This window comes from Sapajus apella, unplaced genomic scaffold (genome assembly GCF_009761245.1).
Source record: "Sapajus apella isolate SASKATOON/1434 unplaced genomic scaffold, GSC_monkey_1.0 scaffold4, whole genome shotgun sequence".
Taxonomy (NCBI): Eukaryota; Metazoa; Chordata; class Mammalia; order Primates; family Cebidae; genus Sapajus; species Sapajus apella.
The window spans coordinates 39,063,891-39,086,632 of NW_022436944.1; the positions used below are offsets into that span (position 1 = coordinate 39,063,891).

At 37.5% G+C, this 22,742-nt stretch overlaps 1 protein-coding gene across 12 annotated transcripts in view; it reads right to left on the bottom strand.

The window, feature by feature from the left end:
• Positions 1 to 22,742, bottom strand: part of SATB1 (SATB homeobox 1) — a 100,344-nt gene that overhangs the window by 73,918 nt on the left and 3,684 nt on the right. For 2 of the 12 annotated variants that reach the window (XM_032259422.1, XM_032259366.1), the window contains exons 1-2: positions 4,327 to 6,112; positions 1,492 to 1,726 (exon numbers count right to left, since the gene is read on the bottom strand). In XM_032259422.1, the coding sequence (XP_032115313.1) occupies positions 1,492 to 1,702 (211 nt within the window). In that variant the 5' untranslated portion in view covers positions 1,703 to 1,726; positions 4,327 to 6,112. The other 10 variants (XM_032259416.1, XM_032259379.1, XM_032259376.1 and 7 more) reach the window with 8 other exon arrangements.

A 22,742-nucleotide genomic window follows, 5' to 3' on the forward strand; every position in this document is an offset into this window, starting at 1 on the left:
CTGATTATTTGTGCTAGTGTTTGGCGAGAGTTCCAACCACAGCAACTTCATAACCTTCCAGCATTTAAAGGGGAGAGCACTGGTCACTGCTGAATGCTAAAAATACCACATGATTTAAACCTGAAGGCAGTCTTAGAAGCTTTTGCTGAAGGTTTATGAGCCTGTGTAAACAGCACGTCTGCCATAAGGAGCAGTGAAGTCTGTAGAATCCTTGTCTAAAACTGTCCTGGCATTAAAGTTTGCTGTGCAAATATCACATAATACCAGAGACAGCTGAAATCTCCTATTTAGGAATTTATGGAACTTACATGTTTGCAGGCGTCAGAAAGTCTTTTTTATAGAGCCCCAGTGCTTCACAGTACAATATTAATGCACTCTGTTTGAAAAGCCGTAATAAATTATATTTTTAATGCTCTTACCCTGGCTTTCTTAAGATGCATACATTCTTGGCAAACAATCAATAAATAGGGTAATCATGAGTAGAGGCCAAAGAATTTGCTGAAGTGCTGTTTTTCCATTTTTAATAGATAAAGATCTAACAATACGGACTGCTGTGTCTGTTCATTTCAGGATCAATATATTCTTTGTTTTCGCCAAACCAAGGAAAAAATAAATGATTGTATGATAAATGTTATGCATCAAGCACAATGAAATTCCTTTGCCTTCTAACTTTATCTACTTAATATTCTTGGTGGCTAAAATATAGCATTTTTAATCCATTGCTTAGCAAATGTAAGGAAAATCTGATTCCTATACATGTTATTCAGACACAGAATGAAGCTCCTTACGAGGCACAGGCATTACACCAGGGATAGGCACTGCTTTACAGGAACAACACTGTTAAACACAGTCAAAGTTGTTAAACTGCATCAATTTAATATTGGTAGAAAGGAGTCACACAGTTACACATCTTCCTCTTATAAACTTGCCTAAATCTTTCTTCATCAAGCATATCCAATTAAAACAAAAACTAAAAACTAGAATCATCAGATTTTTCAATACTAATGAATTTTCTCTTAAGAAAATAAGCCCACGAAAAATAACATGACAGAACTTCTGTGTAAGACTTTTAAGATCTCTGAAACTGCCTTACAGCCAAAAATCTTAGAAAGAAGCTAGGATAGCTCTCAAACCACCTCAGTGTTTTATTCTTAATCAGGTTAGTTTAAAGCAACAGCCGCCTACAGTCCTCCACTATAACACCTTTTGAATGGACCCCTGCGTAAACTAAGACCATTATATTTAATTCAGTCCTTAGAATCTGAAATGTCCAATGATTCCAGTCCACAGTAAAACGCTCCACCCAAGCATGAAGCCTATACTTTCTAACATGATTGATACTAAGGTCCCAGAAGGTAACTAATTTAAGATCAGAAAGAGAATAAAGGCAGAGTATACAAAACATGTTCTGCCACTCCACCCCCACACAATGTGGCCTTGTGTAGACACCAGGGCTTTCAGCTTTCCAGGATTTGGCTTGAAAGTATTTACCTTTCCTAAGGTTGGTTTTCATCAGATGGCCCGAGTGTTTTAAAGGCACTCCCTGCATTTTTGCACCTGTACTCCCAAGCCTTCCTCTTCCTAGTGGGCTCCCGTTCTGCTCCAGGCGGGCAATCTTGGCTGGTGGACCCTTCGGATCACTCACATTGTTAGACATTTCTGAATGTTCTTTCCCCTGAGTTGCCTCGTTCAAATGATCCATACTCAGTCACTGTCTAAAGATCACCTGCCAGAATTTAAAAAGAAAACATGTTATAATTGGTTGGGGACCTGTATGTATATATGTGTCCTATGTAAATGTTTTAGCTCTAGATATCTCTCTCTGCTAATATAATGTATTTGTAAAATGGCCTTTCTAGATATAATACAGATGTTACTATGTTTCTAGATAATAGCCCTACATTCTTATTCAAATTAACAGAATGATCTGTGGAAACTGTACCAATACACATGAATGAAAAGGTAATTGACCTATAAAAAAAAAAAACCAAGTGACGAAAAATGGGCTTACTTTTAGAATTATCAGAAGTATAGCTAAAAAGAAAACAGCAAATTGTATTTATGTAGTCCAAATTTTTAACAACTAGAAACTCATTACAAAAAGATAGCAGAAACACTTTAATAAAGGATGGAAAGATTATCAAGTTCAAAATATTAGAAATCTAATGTATATGTTTATATTTTTACGTTTTAATTCTTATTTTAAAAAAACACATAAACTATCTCTAAAGAAAGTAACAAACATCCAGCTGCTTTTTAAACTCCCCAGTGGCATAAGTTAATGCCTAGAAAAAGTTTTCTACTATCAAAGTTTCAAGAGTTGTGTGACTTGTTAAAGACCTAGTCAAGTTTTGGGTCAAACACATGATTGGATGAGTTTATCCCCCAAGCAAACAGAAAGAAGTGAAAGGTTTTCAAATATCCAATGTACTGATGCATTAAACTCATGTGTTTTAGAGTTAATATTTAGGTGTCCATTAGTAATAGAGGGTTGTTAAAAATAAATATTTTTTAAAAATTGAATATACTTCATGATATACACATTAGGCTGAAGTGCCAAGCTGAAGGAAAAAAAAAAACCTTGATGATACTGGTAAAACAAAATATCCAGTATTCAGAAATAACCTCAGCATGGAATGGCGTTAACATCGTAATTAACTTCAAAACATTAACTGATAATTATTTTCAGTTATGTATTAGACATCAATTTTCACATCATTTATAGTAAAGTGATTAGACAATATCAAAATCATTTTTAAAGTATAGTTTTACCTAGGATTGATAAGAACAGGTAAGTAGAATTATTTTATGAACTTTCATGGTATTTGAAGTATTGACCTCATAAAACTAAGGGTTTCATATTTAGGAAAACCAGAGAGAATAATTACCATTTTAATTTGACATAGCTTGTTTTTATTTTAAATTCTTATACTGAAGCTATTTAAATCTGGATTTGTTGAAAGCCAGTTTGTATTAGCATGGCTTTTCTGTAAACATTTTTTTTCTTCTGTTTTAACTATAGCCTACTTCTTACCATATAATCAAGAAAAGGGGAACAGCAATGTTAATCTAGAGGTTTAAAAGCAACCTTAAGAATGCCAATTGAAGAACTATAAAGTTTGAGAAACATTAATGGCTATTTATCTTTGTACTCCAGAGTGGCACACTGAGAACTAAAGGTTTACCGTTGATCGAGGTCCCATCTGTTTTTGGTTATGAGGTTCATTAACAATAAATGTGCCTTTTTAAACCACTTTTTATCAAGATTACTCTTTTCCATTATGTTAAACTGCAGTCTAAAGCCAAAATTAGAAAGCAATGATTATTAACTTATTCAAAACACTCTTTATAATGTTTCATGTGGATAATACAGAGCTGCTTTTTCTGAAATTGGTTGCCTTATCCTAGAGCAGAAGATGAATTTTAAAACATATTATTTGAAAAGAAAAAATCCTTAGCCCTTGGGGCAATTTAAGAGGGAAAAAGGGGGGGAGGTGTAGACAACAGCATCAAAGTTAATGCTACAAAACGTATTAAGTAATCATGAGGCTTAACAACACTATAAACTGTACAGCAAATGAAAGTGATATAATTTAGTTAATGTATTGACAATCAAAGTATCATATAGGTCATGCAGAACTGTCCTTTGAATACCCACCTATAAGCATCTATTAAACACTAGGTCATGCTGTAAAAAGCTGTACATTATAAACCAAAATTACATGTGCATAAAACACCCAATTTACTCATTTAAACTCCAGGCCCTGGCTAAAGTTCACCAAACCTCAGTTTGGAATAGAAAAGAGCAACCTCCAAGAGGCCTGCCTGGACTGACAGCAGTAAGAACTAACTATGGTCTCAACAGATGCCAGGCTGAAGAGTTTCTTTTGAGTTACACATGTTAAAACCCATTTTAGTGTAATGTCTGGTTGCCACACAGAAAGCAAGCTACTTTCTGAAAATCCCATTTCTCTGCCCATAAACTAACACCATATGATAATTACGGAATAAAACAGGGAACTCAGTAACAGCAGCTACTTCATTTAAAAAGAAAGAAAAGCACGAAATTCTAGTTTTTTAAGAACCGATTCTTTTGCAATGTGAGATCCTTTTCAATGAGTTTCTAGCTGGATCGCCTCTTTCGCCCCCACACAACCCCATAATCACATTTTAAGATTGTGCCCTTATCCATTCCATATGGCCGGCACGATCCAGGCCAAGCTTTCACTGTGACCTTTTAAAGAGACAAAGAAGCAAAGTACTATCTAGAAACAGAAACACTGCAGTTTTACTGAGTGAAATTAGCAAAACCGACCTGAAACTCACCACTTCAAAACTTGACAGCATATAAATAACAAAAACAAAGGAGATTTCCTTTGCAGCCCGGGTTCTTGAAGAGAAGTTCAAGACTGATGTTTTCTATGTCCTTTTTTTTTAATTAAAAAAAAAAAAAAAAAAAAAAAGGCAGCAGACCTGAAGGCGACTTCCCCTGAAATTGTATTATTTTCCCTTCCCCTACCCCCGCCCCCCTAAGAGGGGGAAGGGAAGAAATAAACGTATAGAAGAGTAGCCATGAGAAAGGGGTTTAGGAAAAAAAAAAAAAATCACGATTCGAAAACCAACATATATGGGTTTGTAAAATGTCTAACCTCAGAGAACGGGGTTTGCGATGGGGAGGAGGGGAGAGTGGGAAGCAGGGAGGAGGAAGAAGATAAAATTGATCTGACAAGTGATTCGTTGGGGGGAAATCGTAAAAACAAAGCAAAACCCGTTATGAGCTGTACACTGTGGTGGTGCTGGGGAAACGAGGTGGTGACTGAGGATTCTCTTTAAAAAAAAAAAAAAAAAAAAAAAAAAAACCACTGGGGAAAAGGTCCCAAAAAAGAAAAAAAAAAAAAAAAAAAAAGGTCCCTTCGCGTATCTCCCTCCCTCCTGCTAGCTCGGGTTCTTCGGTGTGAGGACAGAAAGTCTACTTCTGGCTGTCACTTGCAATATTATTCTCCAACAACCCCGAAGAACGCGCACTGGGAAGGCCACCTCGCCTCCCTCCCAATCACCCCCACCCCTCCGCAACAATCGCGACTAATATTAACAAACCTTAAACTTTTCCCCACAGCCTCGCACCCCCAGCGAGGGCATCTAGCGGGGGACAGCGAGGGTGGGGGGCAGAGGGTCGCGAGCAGAGCCCCGGAAAGGCACTAAAATGCCACTTTTGATTCCGCCCTCGCTGACAACAGCCCCGAGGACCCTCTCCCTGCCCATGGAAGCGGGGCTGTGAGCCTCTGGGGTCCCAGCAAGTGAGGAGAGAGGAGGTTCGGGGGGAGGGGGAGGAGGACGATCCGAAGGCACCCCCAGCCACCTCCACCGCCTCGGCAGCAACGAACTCCCCGCCCCCTCCCCCCAAAAAGTCGCCGAGCTCTCACTCGTCCAGAGTCCGGGGTAAACAACGAGCCCCACAATGGCACTAGGACTTGGGGGGAAAAGAAGCCCAGGAACCCCGACAAAACTGATCAGGAGTTTCCCGAAAGGAAACAGGGGGGCGGGCAGCGTCCTCTGGAGTCGCCCCGGCTCGCGGCTGGGCCCCCGGGCAGGCTGGAGGGCGGCCGCGGCGCTTGTTGTTGTGGCGAGGCCGGGTGTTGCTGGGTGGCACAGGGAGAGGTGTGTGTGTGCGCGTGTTTGTGTGTGCGTGCGTGTGAGCGCGAGTCCCCGGACGGGGCTGCGGCCGCCTCGCTCTCTCCCTCCTCGCTCGCTCGCGCCCTCGCCGCCGGCTCTGCCCCCATTAAACGAGCAGTGGACTCCTCCCGGCCGCTGTCGCCGCCGCCGCCGGGCCCCGCTCGGCTCCGCGCGTCCGCCCGGGCTGCAGCCCTCTCCGCCGCTGCTCCTGCTGCTGCTGCCGCCGCCGCCGCCGCTGCCGCTGTGGGTGCCTCTTCTTCCTCCTCCTCATTTTAATACAGAGTCACCCCGCTCGCAGCCCCAGCCCCGAGCACGCAGCCTCCTCCCGGCCGCCCGCCGCCGCCCGGAGCCTTCCCCAGCGGGGCCGGCTCCTCCGCCGCGTCCGGGGAGCGGGAGCGAGCGAGAAAGTGGCGGCGGCGGCAGCGGCGGCGGAGGAGGAGGGGGGAGGAGAGGAGGAAGGGGGTGCGGAGCCGAGGAGGAAGGCGGCGTGGGGGGGCAGGGTGCACGGAGCGGGCGGAAAAGGGATGGGGATTAAAACCCGGGCTGGAGGGCCGGGATTGGGGGAGGGGGCGGGGGCGGCGAGTTAAAAAGCCGAAAGACAAGTAACTAGTGAATGAGTGAGGGAAGGGGGGGAGCGCACGGTTTCCGGCCCCGGGCGCGCAAGAATTTGTAATGAGCTTGATTAGAGTGAGGCGGCCCGACATTTATTACACACAATACCCAGAATAACAGGGCGCCGCGCGAGGGCTAGCGCCGGCCGCCGCCAGACGCGCCAGGGAGGGCGCGGGGGGGGGGGGGGGAGGAGAGGGGGCTTCCCTGGCAGCGGCCGCCGGAGCGGGGAGGGGAGCGCGCGGGGCGCGGGCGGCAGGGGCAGGTGTGCGAGTGGGAGCGGGGCGGGAGGAGGGGCAGGACGGGCTCGGGGGGCTGGGGGAAGGAAGACGACGGGGGGGAGGGGGCGAGGGCCAGGGGAGAAAACTAACCAGCCACCCACACGCCACAAAAGCCACAAAAAGGAGTACGCCCGGAGCGTCGCGGAGGGACAGGCGAGGCGGGGGGACGGGGGGGACGCACCGGCCCCGCGGGAGAGGGGCGCGGGGACGCAGGTGACAGGCGCTGAGGACCGAGGTAGGGAGACTTCAGGAAGTGGCTGGAGGGGTGCACGCGGAAGGCGGATCTCTCCGGAGAAGCACGGAGGGTGCAGAAACATTTGTAGAGCAATAAAGGCCAGGAGCCTTGGAAAGGCTCTCTGAGTGTTTATCCTCTAAGGAGGGTGGTCCTTAAACTATGAAGAGCCAACGTTAGAAAGAACTAAGAGCTTTCTGTACTAGTCAGACGTTGGTTCAAATCGCCCTCACTTCTGAGCCATAGAATACTTTGGAAGAAGAAATACGTGGCCGAGTTAAACAAAATTTGGGTCACTTGAAAGAGACCTGACTTGTTATTATAAAGGAGAAGATGCCATCATTCTTCACATATAATTTACCTTGGGCAAAAGAGGAAAGTTTAGGTTGGTAAATACATCTGTTGTAGCAATAAACACTTATCCTGCAATCTAGGGTAGGTTACCCAGTTAGATAAATAAATGGTCATTACTACATAAGTACAATCCTCTTGTTTAGACAATCTATTAAATACAGTTCATGTAAAATAAAGAATATTACAATCTCACCCAAAGTAGAAATGCATCATTTATCGCTTAGTTATTAGTACTACCATTTTAGCACCCTGAAGGCAGTTTATCATTAAATAAGAATTATTTTTCAGAGTATGCTGGTAGGGAAAAGAGAAAAATCAGTCAGATAAACATTTTGTTACACATACAAAAGCAACAAGTTAGCACAAGTACTGAGATAAGAGGGAAATATGCAAATTAATCTCTGTAAAGCCACCAATACACTCTTAGGCACACTGTTTACATTACAGCTAAAGAAAAGCAAAAAGGTAATGCAGAAAAGTGTAGGAAATGATGGTCTCCTGGGGGAGGGTAAGTTTAGGAGAACATGAAAATATATTACTCTAATGACACCCCAGTTTCACCCCCAAACCAGAAAGGTTAGTCAAAATTTGGGAAGGCAACCATGAATCTTGGCTCACAATCCCAAGCCTTGAGCAAAACAATGAACATGTGATAGTAGAAAACACAGCATCAAAAATAAGAAAAGAAATTTAAGGAAAATTTTTAGTAAAAAGACCAAATGATAGTAAATTTTTAAAAGTTAAAATGTGAAGGAATATGAAGGAAGATATGTTAGCTCGAGTATAAGAAATAGAAATATGGTAGGGTAAATTTGACATTTCCAATATGGATACTTTAACAGTTGCTTCAAACTAGTAATGCCTGACATATTTCCCTGAAACATGCCTTGTTTTCAGTAGAGACTGTGCACTCTAGTATGGTGTTGTACAAATTTACAAACAATAGCATCATTTAAAAATAAAGAAAAATTATAGTGTCCACGCACAAAAAAATACAAGTTAGCCAGGGAATGTCACCTCAAGCTGAGTATTTTTTATGAAAGAAAAGAAAGCTGTTGGGCAAAACAAAATTTAAGAGAAAACACCACTAAACAAAGATCGCTGGAAATATCAATATTAAGATAGGCTGAAATAAAATATTGTAAATATGCTTATTCCATCATTTTACAGAAATAAATAAGACAAAATGCCATCTGACTGCCTTACCCTCCTAATGACCTGGTCAATGCTAATATAATATGGGAATTAATACAGCAATCCTTAAATTTGGATTGCACCTTTTATCTAGGAGTCACAAATCTATTCATAAACACAAAACATAAAAGTATATAATAAGGACTGACATGGCTTTGGAAAATGATAAATAGAATAAATGAGCATAAAGGCTTCTAATAATGACTACATTATAATGAATAACAATGTAGCACAATCATGAATCTATTATAATCACATAAAAACTTTCCCTCAAGCACATTTTTTTTTATTCCAAAACTATATTATAGGAAATAAGTAAAATGACACATAAAGGTTTATGTACTAGTGGTATATGTCACTGATGAAATTAATTACTACATATTAACTACCCCTTTAGAATATTTCATTATAAACCACTGAGTATTGGCCAGTGTAAAGCTTAATAAAAAATAAAGAACAAAAAAAGAAAGAAATTTGTCTTAGTCTGTTTTCTGTTGCTTATAACAGAATACCTGAAATTGGGTAATTTATAAATAAAAGGAATTGATTTCTTACACTGCGGAGGCTGAGAAATTCCAGTTGGAGGGGCCTCATCTGATGAGGGCCTTCTTCCTGGTGGAAGCTCTCTGCAGAGTCCCCGTGGTGGCACTGGACATTACATGGCAAGGGGCCTGGTATGCTAGCTCAGGGCTCTCTTCCTTTTCTTACAAAGCCACCAATCCCACTCCCATGATAACCCATTAATCCATTAACCCATTAATCCACAAATGGATTAATCCATTCACAAGAGCAAAGCCCACATGACCCAAACACCTCTTAAAGGCCCCACCTCTCAATATTGCCACATTGGGGATTAAATTTCAACATGAGATTTGGAGAAGACAAGTATTCAAATCATAGCAGTTATTAAGAAAATATCGCCTTCCTAGGCATATGTGAACATAAACTATCATGGTGGGAGGAAAAAAAACATCAACACAGGGGTCTTATAGTTAGCAATAATGATGCAAGCAAGTATTGAAAAAAAGTTAAACTTTATAAATCTGGCCATCAAAATAGAAAACCTTAGGAACATAAAATATTGCAATTCAGATACATGAACTATTTAACATGTGGATGTACATTTAAAACAGAGTGCATCAATTTTCTATCACACGCGAAGGCATTATCCTGGCTACACAGAAAATTTTAAAAAACTTAATGAAAGGACTACTGCATGTTTCAGATGGCAATGTATTAAGATAAATATGCAGGCAGATATCCGAACGCATTAAAACACATTCAGAGTTCTGAATAGCACATACATTTGTAATAAACAGAGAAAGCATTTAGAATTCGAATGCTTTTAAGATATAGCAACTCCGCCAGTGACTGTGTAAGCAAAGCAATGCTTACCACCATAACACTTTCTAAGGACATGGTTTTTTTTCATCTTTTTAAATTCAAATACAGTTGGCTATCTCTACACTTTTAAAGCAGCACAATTTATGTAGCATATTGCTCTTTTTGTCGTGTCAACTCTTTGTTTTTTGGCTTTAGCTGCAGGTGGTGTTTTCCATATATGAATTTCTGGGAATATGGTCTATGTTGGCCATATAAGGATGTGTATCTGAGCCATATGTTTTGCTGTCATGTGTCTCATTTTGTCTATCTGGGATGTCAGGACCGATTTCCACATCGTTTCCTGAAAGGACCAAATACCAATTTGAAAGAGCAGGAAGGAAAATGCTGGGGCTGCAGCCCAAACAACTTTGTCAATATACTGGAGAAGAAATGCAATATCCTGTAAATATTACACCCTTCTTCCCACATATTATCTGTGACCGACATCATTACAACTGCATACAGTTTGGGAAAGAATCTACTTGTTCAAGTTCAGAATTTTGCAGTATGTGTGTGCACACAGCTTAATCAGATTAAGATCCTACGTCTTAAACAGATCCCACTTCTTTGGAGGTCATGGCATGGCACATGCTAGCTGCCCTACTCTGAGAGCTGTGGGTCCTGCAGCCAACCTGACCCAGCCTTGAACTTGGGGAAAGGAAGCTGCCTCATGCTTTTCTTGTCTAGGTAATAATTAGAACTCTGATTAAACTCTCTAATTATGCAAGAAGTTTTGGCCCCAATATATATACTCACAGCATATATATACTCTCCTTTGAAACAGTCATCACAGACTTAATCAATTAACAATTTGGGTAATTGGTGGTTTAATAAATATCTCCTTACTAGACTGTAAGCCCTATGAGAGCAGAGACTGGGTGTCTTGCTCACTGCCGTATTACTAGGAATTTACACAGTGTCCTTGTAATACTTATAAATGAATAAATGGGAACAAAAAGCTCACAGTGTCACTTGCAACCAATTTCCACTACTAACTGCATTGACAATTGTTTTAGACAGACTGTAGGAAGAGGGAACATTGGAGAAGGTGGCTATATCATTTAAATTTGAATTAATTAAAATTAAATAAAATTTATCATTTAATTCCAAAATTCCTATTTCAGGTGCTCAATAGCCCCATGTGGCTAATACTATCATAGTGGACAGTGCAGATTATAGATCACTTCCACACTGCAGAAAGTTCCATTGGACAGTGCTTACCTAGAGAACTCCTTTAAAAGATAACTAACGGAATGCAAGACCTGGCCAGGAGGAGTCTTAGAGGTGCTAAATGGCTTTCAGACATTCCAATGACGTCTGAATCAAGGTAATTTTCCATTTTGGAATTAGCCTGTAGATCTGTAAAGTTACATGGAATGAGACTTGTAAACTGCTAAATACAAATTTGAGAACTCTCTAGACATATCTGCACTTGAAAGCGTTCTGTAATACATTTTAAATAATGTGTTTAGTCCAAAAGCTGCTTTCCGTGAACATTTAAATATCTCATAGGTGAAGTTAAAAACCGCAGTCATTCCCACCCTTATCCCTGTACCCACATTATGTAAGCGTAGCTGCCCTTAGAAATGGCTCTTTTGGAAGCATTAATGTAGATACCTACTCAAACTGGGAGGGCATCCAGATAACAAATAATGATGCACCGCAGAGAATAATGGCAAAAAGCTTCAAAATGTTGCAGGTGAGTTAAATGAGTGATGATAATGAACTCTAAATATAGGGTTTAAGGATTTTTTGTTTTTGTTTTCTTCCCCTAAGAAGTTGGACTTCAGTTACAGCTAGACTGATAGCGATCAAAAGTTGTTTCCTAATTACTTGGGGTAGTTGTAAATACAGAGATGTAATTTATGATATAGTGTAAATAGACAAAGGTCATTATAGTTGAGAGGGAAAAAACCCAATGTTTACGTTTGTTTGCAGAGATCTGGAGAGGGAAAGTGAACAGCCATTGTAGCTGGCTTCTGGAGATCAACAGGATATCTGAGCCATTTACTGAGAATACTGTCTTATTGGAAAATTTATTGGAAAAAAAATTTTTAGCTACCTTTCCTTCCATGGATGTCAGTATGGATCACTCATCTGACAAGGCACAATGGTAATAATTCCATCAAAATTGGTACCTTTATCTAGACCCAGATCAAAATTGAGTAAGAAGAAAGAAGGATTCTTGAAATTGCCCTAGAGTCCACAAGGATGCCTCATATTTTTCCTACAGCTTATGGAGTGTCCTTCCTGCCGCTTCTCACTTCAGAACTCCCTTTCTGCCATCTCCTTTAATGTGCAGCTTGATTTATCCTTTTCAGTCAGAAGCCTTCTCCAGCTGTTATTTCCTTCTCCATGCTCCATCACACTGCCAGTCCTGAATGCAATGTGGCATTTTGTATCGATATGTCTGCCTCTCCACACTGCAAGATTCTAAGCATCTTGAAGGTTTACTTATGTATATATTTCTGGAGACTCTTTGACAATCTTAGGAAGTAAAACCAGGAACTGAGATCACAACCCAGATGTCTGGGCTGAACCCCACTGCAATTAAATTGGGGGGTGAGGAAAAGACATTCAGTTTTTTAAAGCTCTCAAGGTGATTCTGATGTATACCTAGGTTTGTCATCTACCAGGTTAGGTGATGTTTTAGAGATAGAGAATTAAATATGCCTGCCAGGACATCTCTGAGGTGGTTTATAACCCACTGCTGGAGTCACTTGGAAAAGCTAAAGCTGTTGTAGGAACCAGCAGTTGTCCAGAATTTAAGAAATGTATGTGTGGGCAAGCTACTTGTTCCAAATTTCTAAAAAGGCAATAAAAGTGGGGGCAGGAAGCTATTGGATCATGGATTTGGCAAATAAATACATGCTATTTGAGGAACCATAATAAACTAGCATTTGGGCACTTGCTTGAGATTTACTGGGGTGCCAGAAATCCTGTGCAGGTATGTGATTTATCATCATAGACATAAGCGACTAACCACAAAATTATACATGGAAGTACAGTTCTCAAACCAGTCTATTATTTATTGGAGCCAGAACCATCCAAGTTTCCGCTAATTCTTTTTTCTATATAGCATGATTTTTATCCCAGACAACTGTTCAACCTTGAGTGGGCTTCTCTTTGAAGGGCTGAAAACTGTTCAACTTATTTCCAGACTGTCACTGCGCTTGAACAGAACCAAAGTATTTAGATTGTCCACGTCAAGGAGCCAACTGCAAAGCATCCTAGACCTAGCTGCTGTGCCTTTAATATTCTCAGAAAGCTCGAGGTAAAATCCTCCAATTTTTAATTCCAGTGAAATAAAACAGCAACTGTTCCCAATCAACTTTTAACCAAGATGTACGTATCAACCAAATTTCCATAGTTGATGTGAATGTTATTTTCAAATCTCTCCTGTCTTAATTGGAAGGAGAAAGGGTTTGAGGTTACAATGGTCCTGAATCCTTGTCCAGGTCATCTTTGTGGCAACATCAGCCAAAGACAATATCTGATATTATACTGCTTTGCCCACCACCATAAGGCACTGAACGAGGGATTGTCCATTGGGAAAGAAAGCCACCATCAGAAACAAATGCGTCACACCTGGACAATAATTAACGACTACTATAACACTTGAAATTTGTTGAAGTGAAGGAGAAATTTCATTCAAAACTAAAGTACATTGTATTTGGGCTAATGGAAAAGAGTTGGAAACAAACTGTGGTGATGGTTGCACAACAGTATGAATGTAATTAATGTCACTGAATCGTACACTTAGAAACTGTCAAAATGGTGTATTTCGTTAGATATATTTCACCACATAAACACTTTCAAAAACAAAAACACAAAAACAAAATGATCTTTCATATATGCCTAACATTGGCAGATATACAGTACCAGGAAAATATCATGTCAAGCCTCAGAGAAACAATGAACTACATCACACTGAACAATCCCATCCCCATCCCCAATCTTACATTGCTTTGTCCTTACCTGCTAACAGTCCAGTCCAGCCTATGCTTCATAATTAATGTGATGATTACCTGACCCAAGGATAATTAACATGGATTGGTAATTAGAGACCAAGATCCCACCCACTTTGAGGGTCCTTCAACGTAAGAAAATGGTTCTTTTCTAAGGTTTTATTCAATATAATATCTTAGCCAAAAGACGAGAAAGAAGCATAGACAAAAAACAAACAAGTAAGAGTTCCTTAAGTCCAAAAAATTCTTTCGGAATGTTTTTCAAAACATTAAAAATTAACTATATTCATGAAATAGATTTTCTTAGTTAAACAGTACTTTGAGTGTCACATCCATATCTGCAGCACAGCTGCAATTGTAACAATTGTATAAAGTACTAATTTGCAAATTGTCTACATCTAAAGACTTTAGATTCTACTTTTTTAATAAGAGAAAATAATTTTGTTAAATAAACAAAAAGCTTTCAAATTTAATAGGGCCAGTTACTTTTTTAGTGATAGTAATAAGGATGAAAGTATTTCTACATATAATAATTTGAAATATCATCTTTTCCTATAGTGTTCCATATTCAGTTTTTATATCATCTTATTCCTACTGATTTTATATTATGAACTTTTTGTATTAATGGTGGAGCTTTTAATTATTTGGAAATTCATGTAAAAATCAGTTTACTGAAGTTCATATCTATGAATATTTTTTCTTATGTGCATAACTAAGGAATACTAATACAAAAGATACATTTATTATGTGTAAAAGCATTAAAAAATACTAAAACACAGCTTCACAATATAGCTATAAAGCATAACCAGTTACCTATCTTGTAGGTGCCTTTTTGTTTATTAATGTGTTCATTTAAAAATTTATTAGATAACTGGCATGGACTATACATGGACATTTCAAGCCAACATGAAGCAAAAAGTTGATAAATAATGCCACAGTAGAACTTTTAAAAAAGAACTAGAGAGCCTTGAGGCTGTTTTTTAATCATTTATTTTTATTTATTTTGCAAAGACTTTTCATTTGTGTTTTTTAATACGTAAATACACTTGGGAGAGAAACAGCACATTTATGAAACATTTTGATGGGAACTAGCTTGTAACTGTTTTGAGACTAGACTGCTTTAAAGGTCAATATCTACTATTCGTCTATTATTTCTACAGTTGAAGAAACACTACATATTCACATTCTATTTAATAAAAATTAAACCTCTCATCTCTTCTTTGAGGGAACAAGGCTCTCAAAAATAACTTTTTAGTTCGTGTTGCACAAAGGGGTTTTATTACTGAAAATTTACAACACTGCAACCAAGTGTAAATGTATCTTCAAGGCTGGCATATGTCACAGTTTAGGATGTAAAACCAAATCTTATGGCATTCTCAATAGATTTGAGAAATCCAATTGTTTGGCCAACATCCAAGTATGAATAAGTACATAGATAATACACACATAGCATAACAGGTTATATGTACACAGATATTTGCATGTCATGCAAGAGAATACTGTACAATTTAAAACTAGCCTATCACAGTTTTCATCAGAAAGCCTTTAAAACTCAGAGTTAGTATAATACTCCTACTATCAAGCAACTCCCACAAAAAGGAGCATAAATGACACAGGGGGAAAAGTAGTGGAGAAAAGATAGAGAAACTAGATTTGGGTATTGCTTCTTACTCTACTCACTAGCTGAGTGATCCTTCATTAGTTAAGCAGGATCAGGTTCCATATCTATAAAATGAATGGATAGAGTCTGATAATCTTTAAGACTACATAAAAAATTCTCTTTCTTTAATTAAAAAAAATTAAGTTCACTTGAAAGAGAAAATAAAAATATAAGGAAATTTCTCACATGCTACGTTAGATGTTTATCTATATATGAGACAGGTGTCAAACAAACAAATAAAAAAAAAAAATAACCGCTAAGGCAAAGAAAGAGAAACTTTAACTCACCAGATTCCATCTGTTACATTTGAATTCATGCATAATTGATTATCCATGACTGGTAAATTCTTTTCTCACTAGCCGACCACAATTTTCTAAATGTTGTATATTAAATCACTACTAAAGTAGACTGCATTTCAGAAGCGGCATGGGGCAGAATAAGAATATTTTAAATGAAAAATTACATACCGGTTAGTAATAATACAGCTGACCTATGTTTAAGGGAGAGAAATTTTAATCATGTGCATATCAAATATTAATAACCTATTCTGTTATTGTTATAATAAGGTTAAGTAGGCTTCTCCATGTTTAAAGAAAGAGGGAGAAGTAGGAATACATAATGGTGCAAAAAGATACAGAGACAGGAGACAGACATAAGGAAAATGTGTCAACAATAAACAAGAGGAAATGAGAAAGAAGGAAAAGATGAAGGTGGAAACTAATCTCTATGTGTCATTATGACTGCCAGAGTACTGGCAAAGAAGCAGCATCCTTTTATTTCAATTTTAATCATTTCTGAATTTTAATACCCGGCTCCTTTTGTAATTCTCCTGGCATTCCCCATATGCCTCCATCCCAGCCAAAACACCAGTGTAAATTAAATGGCAGGCAACCACACCACTGATGTAGCCTCCCCAAAGAACTTACCAGGTGACCAAAAGCAAAAAAGGTATGTCTACCTTATGTCCCTGAGGACCTCTAGTCAATTAACTGGCTGAATGTTTTCTACTTTCTTTAATTTTGAAAAGCAGGACAGTAGTTAGGTAATCTACAGATAGAGAATCATTAAAAAAAATAAAGCAAGCCAGTAGTAATACAATAATCAGTGACCATCAGGGCCTGGAAAAATGAGTTTGCTCTCATTGGCACTAAGGAGCATCACATGATTATTTAATTACAGCTCTAATTTTTGTCTCGTGGATGGCAACATATCAACAATTAATAGGGCAAATAGAGGAGACTGTGTTTTTAAAGAGACAGAATGTGCATGATAATGTAATAGGTCACACAGCAGTGTACCACTTAAGAAATTCTGTCTTTTGTGTAACTAAATAGGACTGTGTTACAAACAGCCCCATTCATATTTTAAAATGAAAATAAATTTTAAAAGGAAGTGTCTTTGTTAGATAACTTTCATAGAATGGCTAGAACTTTTCAGAATGTTTGGGATGCAGTTAACACAATCCTATTGCAATTTCAGAACTAGTTTTAAGGAATGGAGTAAAATATTCATTAACATAAACACCCCAAATCTTAGAATATTTTTAAACAATGTATTTAAGCTGCAATGAAAAATATCTTTTTATTTAATAATTGCAATCAATATTTATTCAATGGGACCCTGAAAAAAAATCATTATTATAGGAAAGAACAGATAGAGGTCAATCAGCTTTGAGCCACTTGTCCATAGTATTTTTGGCTCTGGAATAACAGAAGGATGGCTACTTGGTGGCTAAATTGCAAGGAACTCAGGGGAGTGCTCTGTTTGACTCCAGTATTGTTTATTACTACAACCAAACACCAACGAATGAAGCTGAGCAGGGATACTTAACCTAATACTGAAGGTCAGACAATGAGGCTAGAACAGAGACCCTGATGCTGGCAAAAACAAAACAAAACAAAACAAAACAAACAAAAAAAAACAACCAAAAAACCATTCAATTATCCAGAAAATGAAACATATGCAGATTAAGTGTTCAGATAACCCCAGTAAAAACAGAAAATTAGAAAGAAAAGTCTCTTCGCCAATAAATCTTTATCATCACAAGCTACATTTTATATTTTATTAATTTTTTCAATTTTATTGAGTGCTCAGTATGTACACGTCACAGAATGCTATGAACTTTGTTTTATATAATACAGACATATCTTATTACTTACTTTATTTGTAGTTTAATATCTTATAGAAATATATAGTAGCATCTACAAACTTCAGAAAGTAGAAATACTAGTGAATTTTTAAGAGACATATTACGAAGTTAGAAAATCTACACATTCCGATCAACCAAGATAATTCAAATAGTTAACCAACTTGATAGAATAGTCTAAGTAAGGCTAAGTCTATCTTTAAGTCCCTCTAGTTTCAGTCACCCATTGTTTTGCCATGCCAGAAGCCATAGTGAAAATCCAGGTTTGAGATTTAGACAATGAAATAATCTTAGAACTACCTCTGAGATTAACTGCTGAAATGTATTTAAAATATTAGGTTATATAGAGTTGTAAGTAATCACAATTTGGCTAAAGAAAAAGTGACTAAAATTATTCCACAAAAAGAAGTATTAAGAGGTGCAAAATCAATTCAATAAGTTTTTAATGGATTATGTTGGCCAAAGTCATCAAAAAAAAAAAAAAAAAAAAACCAAGAAAACATGGGTATCTCGAAATATAATTTGGAAAGACTAAAACCACTGAGGGGCAATAATTTCTAATGACACTGGCAAAAACTATCAAGTCAACACTATAGAAAGAAAAAAAAAGGGAGAAAAATTTTATAATCAATGAAAAGTTTTAAAATTAAGTTGCTTCAGTAGAAAACATTTGATGATTCTGAACCAAAACTCTGACTCCACACATTCTGAAAGAATTTTTTAAAGAGTCAAGCAAGCAGCCGCTTGTATGTAAGAGTATACATCATTCTTTTTTAACATGATTGTTAATATATAGTTAACATGTCTCAGAAAAGGCTGTAATTGTCTACTGCTCTAATAACACTAATAAGCATAAAGTATTATGAAAATACAGTGATTCTATACAAACTGTCATTGTTAAACTTTTAAGATAATGTTCTAAATTGTTTCTGAGTCCTCTTAAACCACTCAAAGGGAAATACAACTCTAAGAAAATTTTTAAAGCATAGTTATTAAAATATTGTTTTTTCCTCCCACAGTCTGGAGATAACTGTCTACCATTAAACAGTATATCTAAATATCATTTCAGTTGGTGAAAATACAATGGGAAGTATTTGGATTATTTTATAAATTCTATAGGTTTTTAAAAATTTTTAAACTGTATGCATTTTAAATTAGTAATTCGTTCACTGATAAAATATTTTCTGGGAGAAAGAAAGGCTTGCTATATCAAGAATCACATAGTCCTCTTGTTAATCCCCAGTGATTTCCATTGTTTGTTTCACTGGAACAGGAAAACTCAATTGCATTCAATATCAAACAGCTAATTATGGATATGCTATATTCAAGACTATCTCCATTTCAAAGATATCTGCATACACTAGGTTCTATTTTATTTATAATAATTATTACAATAAAATATTTATAACATAAAACCTCTTTTGCCTTAAAGTCCTTAACATTATAAACATTAAAAGGCCAAATTGTCATTTACATGCACTTAATGGCGTATCAGGAACCACTGAATAAGACTATAGAGGAATCTCTAGCAATCAACTCTACTACATGCCTAGCTTCCAGGAAAATTGCATCTAAAGAATGCCCCCTCACACAGATTACTGACTACCTTTTCTTTAAATATTTCAAGAAGTTTTAATAATTCTCCCTGGGAACTTGCTACTGTATCTTACCACCCAAAAAAGAATGCCCATGGAAGAATTTTTCTTAGTATCTGGTCCCAAATTTTCTAGAGCTGAGAAAAAGCAACATCCCAACAGAAAGACCTCCCCCGAAACACTCAATGCCTATCTGTCACTGTGGCTGGAACCCTGATTCTCCCTATATCACATTATAGGAACTTTTTTGGCACTTACCCTCCAAATAATCAGAAGCTGCTCTCTGAATCTAGCCCTACAGGAGACGTCTGAAAAAGTAGTCTTTGATGAGGTGACAATGATGAAGTTCTCGCTGGCACTGCTAGCAAGGCAGAAACATCCCCAAATGAGGTGGTTACCAGTTGCCTCTGAAGCAGCTGGACCATTACTGCAGTTCTGAGGGTGCGTCACAAATCAGGTCATAGCTCTGTGTAGAGTCCACCCACTTCACCCAGTATAACGCCCTCTACTTCCTGCACACCTGTGGGGGAAGGGGTGCAGAGGAGGGGGGGCCAGCTCAAGTCCACAGACATACTAGTAAAGGCACAACCAGGTGCAGCCTGACATCTGCTTCTTCTGCAAGCATTTCGGCCTCATCTGGGGACCTGCACCCCTAGGTATTCAAAAATGTGTGCAACAATAAGCAGGCTCTAAAATGAGTGATGAGTGTAATAAAATATTGCACAGTTAAATGTTTTATCCAGGAAAATCTCTCCTCCACTGGAAATTGAACCAACTCTTAATTTTTGATTACAAGCCACTTCTCTACCAAATGTCAAATAACTGGACTGAATAAATTTCAGCAGAAACCAGGGACATAAATCCTGAGGTACCAGTTAACTAATTTTCATCTCTTGTAACTAAACTAGATCACCGCATAAACTGAATTACATCCTTGAAAGTCCACTGAAAGAGGTGATTAGAATTTCGATTATGAACTTTCAGACTGCAACAACTGTAGAAGTGATAAAGAATAACTTGAAAGCATAAAAATAGGCCAATATGTTGGAGAAATTCTACACTACTAAATCTCACCCTGAATATATATACACACAATCTGTATCTATTTACTCTGAAATGAAATATCTAATCTTAAAAAAGACTTTAAAAAAATAAACAGCAAAAGGTACCATTGGCATAAGTTCAAAAGTATGAAATAATGTGTGCTAATGTGTTGATCACACTCTATGAAGACATCAAGTTTAAATAGACTTACCATTGAGAACAGCAGTTAGGAATGACATATAAATTACTATAGTAGACAACTTTTTTTCGGTATAGTGAAGGAGAAGAACCTTGTGTAACAGATTTGATTTATATGTTGTATTAAGACCATATTCTACCCTGATGTCAGTGGAATATGTGATTAGGTATTGATAACTGTGTATAGGCAGTTAAGTGCAACCGATTCTTAGATAATATAAGTGAAAATAAGCATTTTCTCAAGTTAATTGTGAATTTTGAAATTCAACTTTAACAGTATTTTGATGTTTCAAAGGGATCTTGAAAGAGAAAGGATTTTTAACTTAAAAGAAAACAACAAATACATTTAGTATTATAACAAAGTAGAAATCTCCCTTATTTTAAGGATGGCAGATTAACAAGAAGTCAAATAAAGGAGGTAAGAATATTTTCAGAGAAAAGCTCAGAGTGTCAATCAATAAATCAATCAGTGAGCCCCACTTTTATTCATATTTTTAGAACTCCATGAAAAACTCAAACATTCCACATAAGACTTGGAAGAGAAGACACTTTATTGAAGTTATTATCTGAGGAATCAAATAGTTTAATCTTTTTGGAACTTTGTAGAAAGTTAATTTAGCAAAATACATTTCAATGTGTTTGAACATATTTATCCTGAGGTTGCTTTAAGATGACTATTTTAAGTGGCATGCAGATTCTTTTGGGGTTTTGATGTTAGAGTTGAGGTATGCAAAGTAAAGATACATAACATTTCTTTCAACTGGTTCTCACACGACAGAAATGAGAAGATGAAATTATTTGTCTTTAAAGTTTTGCCATTGAGAAATGATATGAAAAACTCCTCTCTACCCCTATCCCCAACCAGGAAGAGTCTGAAGCCCTGGATTATAGCACAGGTAGATATTAAAATGGAGACAGAGCCGTTATTTAGTGGTGACAGGAATATAAATACGTGCACTAACCTATAAACTGGTATTTACTTCAGGAAGGTAAGTAATATTTTTCCTCTGATTGCTGCGCTGTCAGTTTAATGCAGCGTAAATAAACAGTAGGTGCCTGCTAGCTCGAAGTAGGAAGTGTTCATTCCACACGAGGAACAGATTACTGAAGCCTGATGCTCATCATGCTGAAACATAACTTTCATTTTACCAGAAAATATACCCTACTGTGGATGATTTTTCGTGCCTGATCTATTAATTAACTTAACTCTGTTCTGTCAAAATGTAAACCAATTTGTAAAAATCATCACAGAGTTTTGGAGTTTGAAAACCAAATCAATTTGAAAAGCAAGAGTAATGACTGTTCTGTAATCTGATCACAAAAGTGCTAAAAATGAATACTTAATATAATAAGCACAAAGCATACAAAACTGAAAAAGACAAAAAACATTTTGAAATATCATAGAACTTAACAATCTGAGTTATCTGATTTACTCAAGATATTCCTCATTTGTTAATTAAGGCACCTGGCACCTTTAATATTTTGCAGCCCTGTGCCACTTTGGTCTTTTCAATATGTATGCTCATTCTTCACTCTGAAATATCTAAAAGTAAACCATTCATAAAAATCAAACCACATTCCTTAACTCCAATAGAAATATTGCTGAACTCTCCTGAGAGAAGCGGCAAGTTTAAAGATCAAATGATGATACCCTTCCTAACAGCATTCATGTAAATGTGTTTTTTCTATTTTATGTAAGCCATAAAGCTACGACAGTATACAGCAACTAATTTTCTTTTTATATGTGAGTACTGAGCAAAATATTTCATGGCATCATTTAAAATAAGAACACATCTAAAAAATGTAAAAGGCAATTTGGGGAGGTTTCTATTTATAACATGAACAAAATTCTGATAATCAATATATTGTAAAGGAAAAAGATTTAAAAACATTTTTGCATTCCACTACATTGTGCCTAGAAATAGTCTGATGATTGCTTTAGTCATATGCATTTATTGTATATACTTCATCAATTCCAAGTACTAATATATTAATTGCAGTCATCCAAGACAACATGTATGGAAGAAACAATGTGTGTAAAGGGCATATCTATGTATAGCCCTTTTGGAAATTTACAGAGCAGATGAAAACCCACTAGAGTGCTTTATAGAGTCCCTGCAGTATATCCATGTTGTGTTTAGCGTAATAGTGTTTGTAACCAAAATATTTTTACAATAATGAGGAACAGGTGCCTGTCACCTGACCTTTTAGGCCTAATTTACAATCCACAACCTGTCACATGAAAAAGAACTAAAAATTCTCCTCCAGATATTTCAGTCTTTACTAAGCTAATGTAGTATTTCTTTACCATCACTCAGCATATCATGTCTTATTCAATCACAGGTTCAAATAGCTGGCAACAGATTTCTTTGCAGAAATAAACCAATATTCATTTTGTTGTCATT